Raw genomic sequence first — 17,682 nt, 5'->3', positions numbered from 1 at the left:
TGTTTTTCTATAAAGGTATTCACCACTCTGCCATTATTTTACCCAGGATATTTATCAGGATATGAGTGGCATACTTAGGAACAAAGGATGTGTGATGACCGTGCTTGTTGTTAACTTAAAAATACAGGACTTTATTATTATTATACTTTATTTCTATGGCATCAAAAGAGTTCCACAGCGACTTACAAAGAGCATAAACAAATGAGTAAAACATGAAAGCAGTGACTTACAGTACAAGATAATGCAGGACAAGTCCAGATGTAGCCACGCTCATCGTCAGGGCTACCGACAAGGGGGTGCCATTGGTACAACTGTCCTGTGCCCGGCCGCTCTGACAGATGCAATGCAGCAGCCCTTGCCCGTGGGTCAGCAAGCCGCCATCCCCCACTACACAGCGGCGGCCTCCACCACACATACACAGTCCCCAGGCCCTGCCAGATCCTCCTGCTGCCCGCTGCTTGAGGACATACACAGGCAGTGCAGTGGGCAGCAGGAATGCTGGGCACCCACATTGTAAGCCCCAACCCTGCAATGAAGTCACACCACACGCGTCAGATGGAGGAGGAGGGCGAGTCTGAGGAGCCGAAGCCACTGCCACTGCCGCAATCCTGACTAGGCCTCTAAAGGTATCATTTAAGGGGGGGGGGGGGTAGGGGGGGATTCCCGGGCCCAGAATTTCTGATGGGATACCTGCTCATCGTGTGCTCGTTTGCAACTCAGGTTACTGGGCTGCTGGCTCATCGACTCTATGAGGCAGTGGGTGCGTCATCCTAGTTGCCTCCACACCCATATGAAGCCACAATGAGCAAGGCTCTATCTGTATAGGGCTAAAACATTGCTGAATCAGCAATCATAACACTGAAATAATAATAATCATGGTGGGAGAAATCAAGAGTTGGGTACTGTTTGAGGGAGTATACAGTAGATAGTAGTCTAAGTAAAGCTGGCCATACATCAGGACAACCAGCATCAGATCTGAGTCCTTTAACGATTTCCACGGCAGCTTTCCAGACACCCGATCTTATGTGTGTAATTTTACGTAAGATCTATCATATGATCTGCAACTCCCGGCATACTGGTTGTTAACAGCATCTTCAGATATGTGCAGCACATAAACTCTGAGGATCGACCTTACGACCTGCGGGACTGCACATCGTTCTGAAACACCTCTCAATGTGCACTCGCTTACCTCCCAACTTTCCCGAATACCGCAGGAACGTCCCGGTTTTCAGAGATGTTCCCGCGCCCCTCCCGCGGCCGGCTGTGTCCCATGGCGGAGGGCAGTTGGGAGTTCCCCCTGTAGGTTGCCGACCAGCACTAAATAGATGCTGCGCGCATGCAGAGGGGCTGGGGGCATGGCTAGAGGCTTACAGAGCCTCTCTGCCATTCCCCCACAGTGTCAAAATGGGAGCGTGGCCTCACAGGACATAGCGAGTATAGGCCATGCCCTCTTTCTCAGTTAGTCACACCCCCTAATTTCAGGCACGCGCCTTTGTCCCTCTTTACAAGACCAATAAGTTGGGAGGTATGCATTTCGTGCTTGTCTGAAATCGTTCTGATGTATGGCAAACTTTAGAGAAGGAATAGCACGAAAAGGAAAGGGGCCCTGGCTGTGAGAGCTTACATTCTAAAGAGGACGAACAAAGAGACATGAATGACACATATGTAACAGTGGGTTAGGATGAGAGATGGCTAGGTTTGATGCAGAAGTAGATCTTGAGAGCCCGTTTAAAGTCTTGTAGAAAGGTGGAGAGTCTTATAGGGAGAATTCCAGAGATAGGGAGCAACACGTAAAGGCGGGGGAGGGAGGAAGTGATGAGATTGCAGAAAAGCATGCATTTGTGAAGTAAAGCAGGTGGGCATGAGTAGCAGGGCTGGCAACAGAAATCTTGGGGCCCGGTACATGGATATCTCTACCCCCCCCCCCCTTCCCACAACCCAACTGCACACACATATTTTAATTACATTGAATTTTTTTTTGTTATTAGATAAAAACTGACAATATTTACTATGCAATATAATAGGACAGATAGGAGGGCGCAGCATTGTGTGTTGTGTTGTTCGCTGTGTTGCGTGATGTCACTTAATGCTGGACAGGTGACCAGACCAAGAGGGGTACTGGATTGGTCAGTGTAATTTTCCTTCCAGGAACCCAGGTGGGCAGGCAGTACCTTCATAAACCATTTCTAGGGCTGCACTGTCGCAGCCATGTTTACAACCCCTGAGCCCCTCAGAGCCATGGGGCCCCTCACAAGGTTGGGGCCCAGTACGAGTGTCCCCTTTGCCCCCCCTGTCGCCTGCCCTGATGAGTAGGAGCTAAGGTCAGAGATGTATTGGCAGGAATGGGTGAGGGCTTTGTAAGCGAGTGTAAGAAGCTCAGATTTGATTCTGAGCCAGCAGCATTGAGGGCTAGAGTAGTCAAGAGCGGTGACAGTCAGGGTGGCCAGATAAAACATCCAGGAGGAGATAGCAGAGAGACAGTTGAGGATATAAGTCAAGAGAGAGAGATAGAGATCAAATGTGTAAAGGTAGATAGAAAATAAAACATAGTTGAGGCCACCTTTCTCCAGTTCTGATGCTCTTATTTTCATTGTGGACAGAGGTCAGCATGGGCACTTTGACTGGTCTGTGGCTACGCAGCTACATATTCAGAATGCTGCAATGCACTGGATGATTTATTCTTGTTTCCCTATCCAAATCTAACTCTCTCTGCACATGTTACATTTGCCCCACCTGCAGTGCAACCCATTAGAGAAAGATATTGCTTTTGAAATCCTTACTGAATTACCCCTATAATAGGTATCTTTTTCAGCAATTTGCGCTACAGTAGTTCTTCTGTGTGGTCGGTCCTGATGGGCCAACCTTTACTAGCCACATGCATCTGTAAGCCTTGGGCACCCAAGGCCATGTCACTAGTTCACTGGTTGTCCTTCCTTTGGTAGGTACTTACCACTGCATAACGGAACTCCCAAAAAGTACCGCCTGGAGATAGGTAGGTGCAAGAAACCTACTAAAGAGTACAGGTGTAGAAAGAGCCAGTCATAACCAATCAGCTTTTAGTTATCATTTATCAAGTAAATACTATAAAATGATTGCAGCTGTAGAAGCTGATTTGTTCCTATGGGAATCTTCTGTCCTCTTTAGAAGATACATCTTCTATGTCCCTACTTCAGCTAATTTGCCCGAGAAAAGGGGAAAAGGAAGATTTTTGCTTCAGGAATACAGTAGACCCCTGATTCAGCTAATAGTAAATAGGCACTTACAGTATCTTATGTGTTCCATATGGATCTCACAGCATGTTGACCTTCACAGCTCTATTCAAGTCCCCTTTTTTGTTCCTTGTTACTTAAAAAATATTATCTGTGTCATGGCTGCCTTTAGCTAATAAATAAAATGTTAAATTATAATTAACTCTGGATTGAATTGTTCAGGTAATAGCTTAATATTGTAGATCATATTTCAATAATGAACTTTTGAAAGTGCTAAGATAGGAAAACATGCGTATATAATTGTTCATTTTACTGCATTTCTGCCGTGTCCTCGTCCGATTGTCATAGCAACCGGCATTACTGGAGTCTTCCTGCAAAATTTACAGTCTTGCTAGCAAGAGAATTCGGAGAAGAGTCTTATAATGTTCATAATTGAAACCTCCCATAAAAATTTTCAGGATTATATTGAAGGAAATTAAAAAATAGAGCAGAAAATGAGCTTTATTACAGTCACTATTCAGAATGATACTTAGAGGGTAATTATTTTATAATGTATTTGTATTTTGTAGTACGTTCTTAATCTGCGGCAGCTAATGTCCTCATTACACCTGAGTATAGCCATCACTAGACAAAAAAAACATAAGTATTGACTTAGCTTCAAGATGTGTGAAGACAAAGGGATCACTAAAGAGTGTTAATTACAGCACTTTATACCTCATGCACGCTGGCTGTGCTCTCCTGACTGGCTTTGCCTGTTTGGTCATTCCTGGTCCCACAAATGGTTTGACAAGAAAATGGCACCAAGACATAATAGACACAACGATGCACATTATTTTACACTCATTTTCTTTCTTTTTTAAAATGGGCTTTGTCTAATGATGCGTTTCTGGCAGACAGTGCACCGATATTGCCTCCTTCCCAACTGCTGTTATCAAATGTTTCCTTTATATAAATATAGCCTTGGCTGCTCTATATACCACCAGAAGTATCAGGCACTCTATCACATTCCTAAGTCCGAAAACAGTGATTGTTTAGAAGGAAAATATGAATGTGCTCAAATTAATTAAATGTTTTGAGAACACACAGCTGGAAATGGGAGAGAGGCAATTACCAGGCAGATAGGATACCACACCGACAAAATGGAAAGATACTTCCTATTATACAGTATATTGCGGCCAATGTCTCATGCAATTAAAAGAATGGAAAAGTAGACAAAAGAAGTTGCCAATAGCAACCACTCTGTTATGAGGTAGAATTTATCAAGTAAATACTATAAAATGATAGATAGAGGCTGACTTGTTGCTCTCATAATTTTAATACTTTGTACATCATCCTCATGGGATTGTACCCTTACACAGAAAAGAACTGCACTCAAAAGGATGAAGGGCCTAATGTATCAAGCTTCAAAAAAATGTGATAAAATGGAGAGAGATAAACAGCCAGCCAATCAGCTTCTAACTGCCATGTTATAGGCTGGGTTTGAAAAAATACAGGTAGGAGCTGATTGGCTGGTTGTTTATCCCTTTTTGAAGCTGGGTACATCTGGCCCTCGGGGCCTAAACCCAACACACTGCTACTGGTAAATCCAAGCCTATGAAAATGATTCTAATTGGTAGTTATTATATTGCAGCTTAGGGGTTCCAGTGCACATAACAAAATAAATAAAACAATCATGCAACTTGCATTACAAGGCAATGTAGGACAAGTACATGGTATATAAACATCGGTGTATCAGAGGTCATGGCACTGAAATAAGCATTAAGGTTGGCAGAAACCAAAAGAAAGGTGATGTTGTAGATGGTATGCATGGAGTAGACTATAGTCAAAGTTGAGGAAAAGAACATGAAGGGAGAGGGCCCAGCCTGTGATACCTTACATTCTTAGGGCCAGATGTATCAAGCAAGTGATAAAATGGAGAGTGATAAACAACCAGCCAATCAGCTCCTACCTGTCATGTCACAGGCTGAGTTTAAAAACAGGTAAGAGATGATTGGCTGGCTGTTTATCACTCTTCACTTTATCACTTTTTGAAGCTTGATACATCTGGCGCTTAAGGGGAGTTGAACATCGATTGGCATTGCAGACATACATGAGAGATTTTCTAGATCAAACACTCAAATTAAAAAATGTAAAAGACCCTGTTTGACAGTAACGTGTTTTCCGATAGTGTATGCAATCATGTTTAGTTGTGTTTAATAGTGTGCGTGTATGTGTGTGTTCAGATCACACTGATCTGTGTAGGCTTCTCTAAACATACTGCTGAGGACTCCTATTTGTAAAGTATCATTTGTCCCAAGTTTTCTGCGTGTTTATAAACACGTTTATAGTACATTTCCATGTTTATTCTATACTTTTCAAAGTGCTTATGGGATGTTTTGATGGTGTATTGACTTCTGTTTGCAGATTTGAAAATGTTTTGCAGTTTACATCGTGATTTAACTACTGTGTACACCTCTAGTAAATCTCTGAGTTTGAAACAATCCAAAACATTTCCAAAAATGTAATCTTTGCCATACGCGATTTTTAGTAAATATGCCCTTCAGGATCTGATTGGTTGCTTAATGCAGCTTCTCCTCAATGCCTTTTTCAAAGCTTTGATGTACAGTAGCTCCCTTTTAACCCTTTAGATAATTTATATCTTTAGATGGAAAGATAATTTAATCAATTTGCTGAGATGATTTTATTCATACGTTTTTGTTCTTTCCCTATTTGCTTTTAGAAGCTGCCAAAGTATGACAAGCCTGTTCAGTAACACCATGTCACCTGTGAAGGACAACACCTCCTCTCTGCCTCGAAAACAAAGCTCTATTAACAAACCACCATTACGGGCCCTCTATGACTTGCTACTTGCGCCAATGGAAGGGGTAAGGCTTTTCACATGTTAAGTTTTTTCACTGCATTTCTCTTTTGAAAGCATCTAATAATACAATAATTTAATTTACTGTAGTTAAATGGTTAAACCCTACAAGCAGTGTCTTAAAAGAATGTTATTGTGAATGACTCATTAGCCACAAAACATGCACTCCTATAAGGGAACGCCAATGTTTACGCTGCATGGGGCAAGGGAGTCGGTTAGGCTGTGGCAGAAGATGGTTATGTTGAAGCTGCAGGAGGGGACGGTTAGTGGTTAGGAGTGGGTTAGGGTTAAAATACTTAAAACCTGACAGGATTTGGCCATGTTTTCGTCAAAAGCAGGTGGATCCGCGCCGACCTGTCCGACAAACACTGTCCATGTTGAGTAGGTCAGAACCCCGTCTGATCTAAATCAGTTGGAAACTGCCATCTTTCTGACAAGACGGCAGTTTTGACTCTAATATATATATAGATATATATAGATATAGATATATTTATATATATCTATATCTATATATATATATATATAGATATAGATATATCTATATATATATATATATAGACATGTGGCAAATATGATAAATACAGAATATATCACATGTATTAGTATGCTGTGTTCCAGATGAATTCAGACTATTTGTAGTACCTGATAGATCTCAGTTGTGCATTTCATGGACCCTAGAGGGAGCTAAACAACTAAATTATATTTCATTCAGTCATGTTTCATGCGTCCATAGCTGGGAAATAGCACTTCTAATAGTACCTGCTCCATTTCGCTTAGCTTCAACAGGCAAGCAATGGGTAAAAGTGTATGTATGTATGTATGTATGTATGTATGTATGTATGTATGTATGTATATATATATATATATATATATATATATATATATATATATAGCACAATAGCACACACACACACACGCTGTTGTGGCTGACCATACTTATTGATGACATCATCATTTCCGCTTTGTATAAACAGTAAGGTGAGCTGTTCAAAGCCTCCACATTACACTAATATACATTTCAGCTATTTCACTTAATTACATTTCTGGTTATCATTCTGTACTTCTCATTAACCCAGCCACAAAATGTTAGCTTATGGCTGCAAATTATTATTTTTTTTAAATTTAGCATTCTTTCACATTGCAAAAATGTTTCCATCTCCAATGAATATATATATTTTTACTACTTACAGGGCCTCACTTGTTGATTTTGGCAGTTTGCACAATTTTCCAGCTATTCTTTTTTGTTAAGAAAATATTCCTGCCTTTTGCAGAGTACATGTTAATCCCACTTTTTAACTCCAGTATATATCCACTTGCATCTTGTGTCTTGATTTATCCCAACATAAAGTACCCAATTTTATTCAGTGCATTTCCTGTCCTCAGAATATCACATGTTATTCCCTTATGAGACATGCATAATAGTCTCTCTTTTACAGCCTGTAAACCCTAAAACATAAGTTTGTCTTTAAGAAAAATGTTAATTTTTTTTACAACGTATTCTGACACAAACCAAATTGTGCACACTTTTCTACGGGATCCAGACAAAGGGTCTACAGCAAAAAAGGTAGACAACAATTAGGTCGACAAACAAGAAGGTCGACAAGCAAAAGGTTGACATCCATAAAGGTCGACATTCAAAAAGGTTGACAGTGTCTAGGTTTTTCACAGTTTTTTTCAGCCGAAATGTGTTGACTTGGTGGGAGAATAAGATAGTGGGCCGAGTGCAGCGAGTCCAAAGCATCGCGAGCACAGTGATCAATGCGAGGGGATGCGGTGCACTTCAAAATGTGTCCATGTTGACTGTGTCAACATTCGGGTAAAAAATAGTGAAAAACCCAATGTCGACCTTTTGACTGTCAACCTAGACACTGTTGACATAATGCTTGTGTCGACCTTTTTGAGTGTTGACCTTTTTTGCATGTCGACCTTTTTGCTTGTCGACCTTCTTTTTTCTCGACCTAATGATGTCGACCTAATGGTTGTCTACCTTTTTGCTGTAGACCCCTTGTCCCAGTTCCTTTTTCTACATGAGGTCTTATTGCTGTGTTATGTAATGCCAGATTACCCAGTGACCGTCATCCTTGCTTTACGTATTGTAACCTTGTTTGTAACGTAGAAGTTGTGAAGCATTATTTACTGTAGATGAATTAAATATGACTTAATCTAGTGCATACAGCCCCATAGCTTTAGACTTATGGATTCCCTGTGTGATTTCTGGAGTCTGGACAAGACTTTTCTATAGAGGTGCCAAAAAGAATTTTACATGTAACTTTTACAGCTGAGCAGGTGAAGGAATGTACAATCACAGATGTTTAGAATCGAGGCAACAAACCGTACAGTACAACTTGCTAGCACACTCACTGTATCATCCCATGCACCGTGTGTCACTTACTCAGTTTACTAACAGTTCAAACACTTGGAGAAATATAAAGGTTTTTCTGTTGAATGCCTTACTAAATTGCCCAATATTTTTAAAGAACATAATGTTCTTTTAAAAATAGAACAGAGATGTTTACTCTTTAGTATTGTGCTGTTCATGACATCTCCATTGACACTGAAGAAATCACTGGTAAAATGGCGCCATTCTTCTGGAGATCTGTGCAGAAGGCTCTAGTGGGGACCAAAATAAACCACAAAGGTTAATTTACTAATGCTGCGTTCTCATTGCCGCCCCTGCAAAATCCCGGGTTTTTCTTGCCAGATTTTTGGCGGGGTACAGAGCTTCTCAACTCAACAGACCCCTTTCATACTGCACCTCAGACCCGTCTATGCCCCTCAGTCAACATGACTTTGTGTCGACAGGTCACAAGGTCCACATGGTTTTTTTTACTGTTTTTTGACCCGACATGTGCCGACAGGCGGTATTTCATGCCCTACCATCCACTAGGGCGTGGTGGGAGAATAAAATAGTGTGCCAAGCGCAGCGAGGCACCGCGCCCAAAGCATAGCTAGAGAAGCGAGCAATGCGAGGGGCTGCGGTTCACTTCCAACTGTGTCCATGTCGAACGTGTCGACTTTCGGGTCAAAAAAACTGTGGAAAAACCCATGTCGACCTCGCGACCTGTCGACACAAAGTCATGTTGACTGTTTCACCTGTACATTCTATATGTCGGTATTTTGACCTTGTCGGGATTTTAAATGTCGGGATTTTGTCCTTGTCAGGATTTTAAATGTCGGGATTTTGTCCTTGTCGGGATTTTGTCCTTGTCGGGATTTTGACCGTCGGGATTTCATACCGAATCCCAAATAAATATAGGTTTTGTATAGCTAGTCATATAAATTGAGCAATCACATGGCTATGACATTAGGGGTATATATATTCAATTGATAACGGATCTATTCTAAAATGATTTTGATGGAATGGATCTGGCATTATTAATTAATGCAGCTGCCAAATCCGGTTGTCGCCGAAGCCGGAGGCGGCGTGCATTTGTGGAGTGAAGAGGGCAGGTGGGAGTGTAAAGAGAGATGAGGTCGGATATGTAGGTGGGAGTAAATGAGCCCCTTACTGAAGTAATAGGTCAAAATATTACAGCAGAATTTATATTAGAGTTCCATGTCCTATATAAAAACTTTTTAAAATAAAGCAACAAGCATAGATTATTGAAAGCTGTTCCGTTCTTCTAGCATCACACTTGTATTCACTGTGTGTCTGTTCATCAAGCCAACATAACTGTGTCTTATATTCTGTCCATTACTCCCTCCATACTAATTTTAAAAAACAACTCCTTACTCTGAAAGGAATAATCCTCTCCCTGCATCTTACTGAAACATAAGTAAAGGAAATGGGCATTTTTAATAACACTTGTCTTTCTTCCCACAATCATTTTGTCAAATGCCTAAGTTCTGATAAACACATTAGATTCTGAGGTCAGCCCACCCCGTTAAAAAACTAACACTGTCTGCTGTTAAACATTGTAATAGCGGATGTGTGTGACCCTTTGCATGTACCACCTGCATACTTAACACTTACTTATATAACTAAGAAATAAAGACACGGAGACTTAGGTTTGGCAGAAACTTGTTAGCTGAATTTATTTGAAAGTAATTTTAAGCTAATTTTGATTTGGGATTATTAAATTAAATTAAATTAAATGGTGGCCAAGAAAGAACGGCTATTATCTAACTCCACCCCAACTAGCCTACGCAGTTCGGCCTAATACAACAAGCGGTATCCACTTAGACTACAGCATTGACTGCCCACCCAGCCGGGTGGGCTCGCTATCCCCGGGCGGGTGATATAGCGAAGGCCTAAGCCAATGAGAGCCAAGCGCACCGAAATAATCCAAACTATGCAGCAAACCTAACTTAATAACGCTTTAAATTTATGAACTTGCCGTTCTTTCCCGCCTAATCAGCTAACGCGCTTAAAAACCCACCCCTTAAAGACCGTAAATTGGGAAGGGCGGGCGGGGAACCTTCAGGAAAAAGAGGAAGACTCCTCCTCCTGACAGGGATATTATTTCAGCTAAGCTGCCAAACCTAGCCAGGTCATTGGCTCTACGTGTCACATGCTCTCAAGGTACCCACCCAGCTATCCATGTTTAACACACTGCATGTCTATACAGCCATTACGTTGTTCAAACAATGATGCCCTGAGACCAATCTTAAGCTGTGTACACACGGTGCAATTTGGGCTATTGATTTTGAATATATTGTCAAAATCAATAGCAAGTTAGTGCAAATCGCACCATGTTTTTCTGCACCAGTCGCCGCCCCTCCATCCCTCCCTACCAGCCGATGCCGGGTCCCAGTGGTCACAGATATCAAATAGATACCGTCAGCCGCCACACTTTCAGATATTGCTAGTGTGCACCTGCGCTGCAAGTGTGCAATTTAGTAGTGTGCAAGGGCGCTGCAAGAGCTTGGACTGTGGACGCCAACTTATATTATTATTGACTATATTATAAATAAAGAATAAAAACAATAAAAACTACTCAACACAATATGATATTCGAGTGATAATGCACTAAGGGCCAGCTCTCACCTGCCATGTTTCAGGCAGGGTTTTAATAATGACAGGTAGGAGCTGATTGGCTGGTTGTTTATCACTCTCCTTTTATCACTTTTTGAAGCTTGATACATTTGGGCCTTATATATTTTATTACTCTTAAGATGGGTGCACAGAAGATGATACAATGAACAATTTTGCCATTAAAATGGGTTAAAATGTCAAAATCTTCATGTCGTCTAATGTGTAATCACTATGTCATTGTCAGCCAGCATCAGTAAATATGTATGCACTTTCCGATGCCGACTCCCACGCCGGGTCCCCTCCCTGCTGTTATGCTGATGGGTTAGACGCAACACTGTTTAATTTGTCTGAAATTACATGAAAACTCCTGTACAGTTGCCACATGTTTTTCCCCTCTAAACGATATTTGACTATTTCACCCAAATATATTCTATGGGAACAGGAGATGGTGATCCTGTACTGTACTTGTTATTGCTTTTGTACAGGTTACATTGTACAGTAAATGTATTGCTTGCTTGTGGCCTTATGTTATATTGGTGGTTACAGCAGATGGCTGAGGCCATGAAAAGCTTTATTCAGATTGTAGTGTGAACAGTGACAGAGCCAGCTATCCTCACACAATGCCAAAGGGAATAAACAGATCTGCCACAATGGACCATTGGACGGGTTTCCTTAACTGAGAAGGCTAAAATAACAATTCAATATTTTGGCCAATTTACTGTATACCGCTACAAGTTGTAAACATAGAAAAGGATTTAAAAAATGCTCTGGAATTATACAACTCAAATTTGATATCGTGTTTACCCATATACCCAGTACAACACAAATTCCTCGAGGCCGTGTTGGATGAGCTGTTTGGCATTCATGTGCCTTGTAACTCATTGATGAAACCATGTTTTCCCAGCAGCGCTTGGCAGCCATTTCTGTATCATTAACCACTTTAATGATTTGCCACAGCATCACTGACCAAGAGAGACTGTTACACATTCTCATTTTAGAGCCTGTGAACAAAAGTAACAGCTGAAACCATTGAGGAGATTTCTGCTGTTAGATACTGTTATATTGCTTTATATCGTATATTATATAGGAAATCAGCAATAGATGTTATTTGTAAAATATAAGGAACAAAATATATTTCACATAAGTAGTCAGATGTGCTTAGCTTTGGAGAGAGATAAAGTAGATAGATAAAGTAGATAGATAAACTAACAACCAATCGGTTCCTGTCATATTTGAAGCATAGCCTATAAAATGACAGTTAGGAGCTGTTGGGCTGGTAATCCTATACACTTAAAATGATAATAGTAATAGTATATACAGTCTATTTCCGTTTCAATATCGCAATTGCTAATTTGGATTATGGATAGATGTGTTTATGTCCATGATAACATCAGCTGAAGATCAAAACATAAATAAAAGTCGGTTATATACCTTGGAAAATATTGTGGCTAAAAGGAGTGTATATTTGATTATGCAATTAGTAATTTGCCTTATGGATACTGGCTATGGATGAAGCAGACATTGTGGAGGGTACGACACTGTGATTGTGTGTATAGAGCCCTATCATTATTGCGCTGTAGGACCCAGACATCATGCTTTTGCTCCTTCCCTTTGTTTTCTTGCTGAAAGCATTGAATGCAGAACAGAAGTATACAGTGTGCATGTTTGTGCAGAAGCCTTTGTCTAGCCACTGTATATAAGGAACCTTACAATCCTCTGACGCTGTACAGTACTGACAGTTTAATCACTGAATTTAAATAACTGAAGAATACAAATGTTTGCAATATTAGATTTTGTAAAAGAAAAATCTTATTCTATACATGTTTCTAGCAACAATATACAGTGAGTTGATTTTCAATATATAACCTGGCTCATATATACAGTGCCTGTGGCTTTTCACAGCTCATTGTGTACCTCCTTCTGAAGAAAAAAGAATACAAAAGTAAATTGTTCTGAGGAAGCATGAGGTCAAAGGCAAGATTTATTACCCTCTTATATTAAATCCACTCGGAGATCTCTGCTAACCGGCATAAGCTGCACTGTAAAACTTCCACAATCCAGTAAGCAGAGGGCAGCATGGTAACAGACTTCCATTGTCTCGCTGCAGGAGTATCATCTATTCTTGTGAACTGCTGTCAGAACAATAAGTGTAGAAGGATTGAAGGATGACATATAATAATTAGTGCTTTCATGTTCCCTTTATGTAAGCATTTACATATACTGTACATTCATCTATTTCTCTGTTTGCATTGGTGGTTACATAGGAATTCTGTGTAGTAACATCTTCCTTACTATTGTCTAAAATCAATTGGCAGCAAATGTAGTGCTAATATATTCTACATGTGCATCCATTACACTTCAACATTTCTTAAGCCATCAGAAGAATATTTGTATTTGTATCAGTGGCGTAAATTTGCCCCAGTTGCCCGGAGGCAAGATATATATTGGTGCCCCCCCACACCCACACATACACACGCACATACAAACAAACAAACAAACACAAATGCAACCTTTATTAATATATGAAATATATGTGTTCTATATATATGTAGCTATATATATTTAGAGAGACAGAGAACACATATATTTCAGAACTCAGCTACAAAGCGATATTGACGGTTTTCAATTAACTGATTTAGCAGGGTATGAGAGGTGCCCCCCTAGGAACAGGAGCCCGGTAGTAGATAACTCCATTGCCTCCCAGAGTTCTGCCACTGATTTGTATGTTTATAGTAGAACTAATAGAGCAGAATGAATCAGAGCATTAGAATACTAAAAAGAGATATTAAGAGGGTTAACAGCCAACTTTAACAGAAACAGGAACATGCAATAAACATCCCAACATCTCATGTGTACCTTAAGCATGTCATAACATATGTAAACTTAACATAACTAAACCTGAAATAAAGACTCGGAGACATAGGTTTGGCAGAATTTGTTAACTGATTTATTTGTAGCAACTTTTAAGCTAATTTATTTGTTTTAATTGGTTTGATTTAATTAATTTGATTTAATTAATTAATTAATGGTGGCCAAGAAAGAACGGCCCCAAATGTAACTCCACCCCAATTCTGACGTAACTGGCCTAACTCAAAATACAAGCGGTATCCAACTCTACCCACACATTGACTACCCACCCAGCCGGGTGGGGACGCTATCCCCGACACGGGTGATACAGCGAAAAAGGCCTAAGCCAATGAGAGGTGAGTGCACCGCAAACAAGCCATAAAAACGCCCCCAAAACCTGTGGTGTGAGCTAATTGATTAAAACTGCCGTTCTTTCCCGCCTATCAGCTAACTCGATTAACATCCACTACCCTCGATAAGCAACAGGGAAGGGAGGGCGGGGAATTCTGCAGGAAGAAGAGGAAATCTCCTCCCCTTCCTGCTATTATCAATCAGTCACCACTGCCAGACCTATGTCCTTATTGGCTCTCCGAGTCACATGCCTCTCAGTGTGACACGCAGATGTGGATGTTTAATTCACTCCATGTCAAGTGCTGGCATTTCGTTACTCTAAACATCCCAACATCTCATGTGTACCTTAAGCATGTCATAACATATGTAAACTTAACATAACTAAACCTGAAATAAAGACTCGGAGACATAGGTTTGGCAGAATTTGTTAACTGATTTATTTGTAGCAACTTTTAAGCTAATTTATTTGTTTTAATTGGTTTGATTTAATTAATTTGATTTAATTAATTAATTAATGGTGGCCAAGAAAGAACGGCCCCAAATGTAACTCCACCCCAATTCTGACGTAACTGGCCTAACTCAAAATACAAGCGGTATCCAACTCTACCCACACATTGACTACCCACCCAGCCGGGTGGGGACGCTATCCCCGACACGGGTGATACAGCGAAAAAGGCCTAAGCCAATGAGAGGTGAGTGCACCGCAAACAAGCCATAAAAACGCCCCCAAAACCTGTGGTGTGAGCTAATTGATTAAAACTGCCGTTCTTTCCCGCCAAAGCGGGGGATTTGAATAAAATACCCCCGCCCCGCCACCATCTAGACAACTAAATCTAACACACCTAGCAGACCCTCCAGAAAAAGAAACAAACCCTCACCCGCCAGGTGAACCCCATCCGGCCTAAATAGGTGCTGACGCCCAAATCTTATCATGGCATGAGGAACTACAGCCCCCCCATTCTCCAGAACCCAACGAGCAACGGCCGCATTAAGCTTTTTTCGAGCTTCATCAATCGCCCTGGGGTCCCTAGCACCCCTCCAAGCAAGCCTAGGAATAACATAGGACCAAACAATGGTGCAAGACGGCCAAGCTGATTTAATGGCAGCAAAATCATCTAAGATCAGGTGCCGCAGCTCTAATTGGGACATTTTCCCGAGGTCATTGCCACCCAGATGTATAGCCAAAACTTCAGGCAACCCGTAGCGTCGGGCATTCACCATCAGGAATGCTCGCAGGTCCCTCCAAGACATACCCCGGACACCTAACCACCTAACTACCCGGGAGCAGGCACAGGCTGGACCTTCACCTGCATAGACTGACCTAGCTGCCCAGTATACGAAGGAATGGCCGACTACCCAGACCCTTTGCCTATCGGTTCCCAGACCTGAGGAAGATATAAAAAAGAGGGGATTAGGTTGAATTCTCGGTGAGGCCTTATTACATATTAGGAGGATCTGCCAAAAGAAAAAGAAAATTTTGTATATATATACATAATTTAGGCACAATAATTAAGGTGCCATAGGACATGCTCCAATCACGATTGGAGCCATACTGGGATACAATGGGAAAGAGACAAACAAGGGGGGGGGGGTAAGGGTATTGGAAGGTAAAGGAATGACGGGTGTACTCGGCCGGAGGAAAACGACTGGACCTGCTGAGGGACTATAATTAACTATAACCAAATTAGAGGGCCAGATTCAGTCCGTCAGGTCAGGCAAAAAGCGAAAAAACTCCGGACGCTGGCCTAATGGCAGAGCGTAGATAGCCCCCGAGTAGGAAGGACACAGGGCAGGGGAACAGAATGAGCATTCAGGCACAGGCAAGCACAACATACAAGCATAGGCATGACATACAAGCACAAGCACCTTTTAGGGCAGGAGGTGAGGCCTAATATACTTCCTATAGCTCGCAGAGCGCCACCTGCCTAACGCCTTGATGTCATTAACTGGCCAGCCAGCAGCTGCGGCAGAGGTGGCAGCCCCAATCCGAAAGGAATGAGTACCAAACTCCCTCGGTGAAAGGCCCAATCGTTCGAGGCAGCGCCTCATCATCCATCGAAACTGGTAAACCGTCAATGGCGACCCATTATAATGCAATAGCCAGGAGCCATCCAGGGCAGGCCTGACCTCCGCATACAGGGATGCTAAAGCCACCGGGCAAATGGCAACCGGGACAACTGGTGTCACTGAAGACCACCTGCCTCTAGCTGACTGGTCAGTTTTAGACCGCCTAATTCTGAACCACAACGCCCCTGTATCTAAACGAATATCCGACACTAAAAGTACTGCCTCGCGGGATTTACCTGGGGAAACTAACTCAGAAATCCGAAAAGCCCCATGAAACGCCATGGAAAAGGCTAACCTAAACAAAAGAGACTCAAAAGCGGAGTCCGCGCAATGACCTACTGCATTCAATAAAGACGGGAGCAGTGACGCATCGATGGGCCTGCGACAATCAGGGCTAACCGGAGACAAGCGCGCCCAGCCCTTCATAGCTTTAACCACCAGGAAACACTTCGTACAGTCGGGCAAACCTTTGAGCTTAGCAAAAAAGGCTATCCCAGCCAAATAGCGCGCAGCCACTGCCCTGGATCTACCCGTGCAATACAATGACCATAAAAAGGACAACAAAAGACGCTGCCCACGCCTACCTGACTGAGCTGCCCCTCCCGCGAATGCTTCCCATTCTGTCCAGGCCGCCCGATAGTTCCTAAGGGTGGCAGGGGCCAATGAAGATTCTGCTAACCCCTCCAGTCCGACCCGATCACCTGCCAAACATAAGAGGGGCAGGGCACCCCGACATCATCAGCCTGAGGAACAATCTCCCGAAAACGTTGCCATTGGAAACGGGAGAGGGAATCGGCGATTTCATTCTCAACACCAGGGACGTGGCGAGCCCGGAACAGGATATTATGCCGCAAGCACTGCAGTGAAAGCTGCGCCAGCAGACGTAAGACTAATAGGGACCTGGCCCTCTGATGGTTAATCGCATGCACAGCACTAAAATTGTCACACCAGAACACTAAACTCCTATTTGCCAAGCGTGAGCCCCAGATTTCCATTGAGACCATTATAGGAAAAAGCTCCAACAACAACAGGTCCCTAGTGAGACCCCTTTCAAACCAGACACCAGGCCACTTCTCAGCGCACCAGTGACCGGCCAGAAAGCAGCCAAAACCCACCGAGCCCGAAGCATCCGTGAACAGCTGCAGCTCACTGTTAGCCACTGCTGGAGCCAGCCAGATGCGCACCCCATTGAAATCCTCTAAAAAGGAAGCCCACACAGCCAGGTCACGCCTAGTCTCGGCGGACAGGCGAATGAGGTGGTGAGGCTTGCTAACCCCGGCAGTGGCCCTCTCAAACTTCCTGCAAAACAACCTCCCCATGGGGATGACCTTGCAAGCGAAGTTCAGCTGTCCCAAAACCGATTGAGCCTGTCGCAG

General features: G+C 42.4%; 1 protein-coding gene across 4 annotated transcripts in view; it reads left to right on the top strand.

Annotated features, from left to right (window-relative positions):
- The window catches only part of TTC28 (tetratricopeptide repeat domain 28), a 561,828-nt gene that overhangs the window by 505,448 nt on the left and 38,698 nt on the right, over positions 1-17,682 (top strand). For all 4 annotated transcript variants that reach the window (XM_083146807.1, XM_083146798.1, XM_083146816.1 and 1 more), the window contains one exon: positions 5,929-6,073. In XM_083146807.1, coding sequence (XP_083002933.1) covers positions 5,929-6,073 — 145 coding nt within the window. The remainder of the gene's footprint in view (positions 1-5,928; positions 6,074-17,682) is intronic.

The sequence above is a fragment of the Crinia signifera genome, chromosome 1 (assembly GCF_055691185.1).
Source record: "Crinia signifera chromosome 1, ASM5569118v1, whole genome shotgun sequence".
Lineage (NCBI taxonomy): Eukaryota > Metazoa > Chordata > Amphibia > Anura > Myobatrachidae > Crinia > Crinia signifera.
Note: the sequence above shows the minus strand (reverse complement) of the source record. Positions and strands in the feature narration are given on the sequence as shown.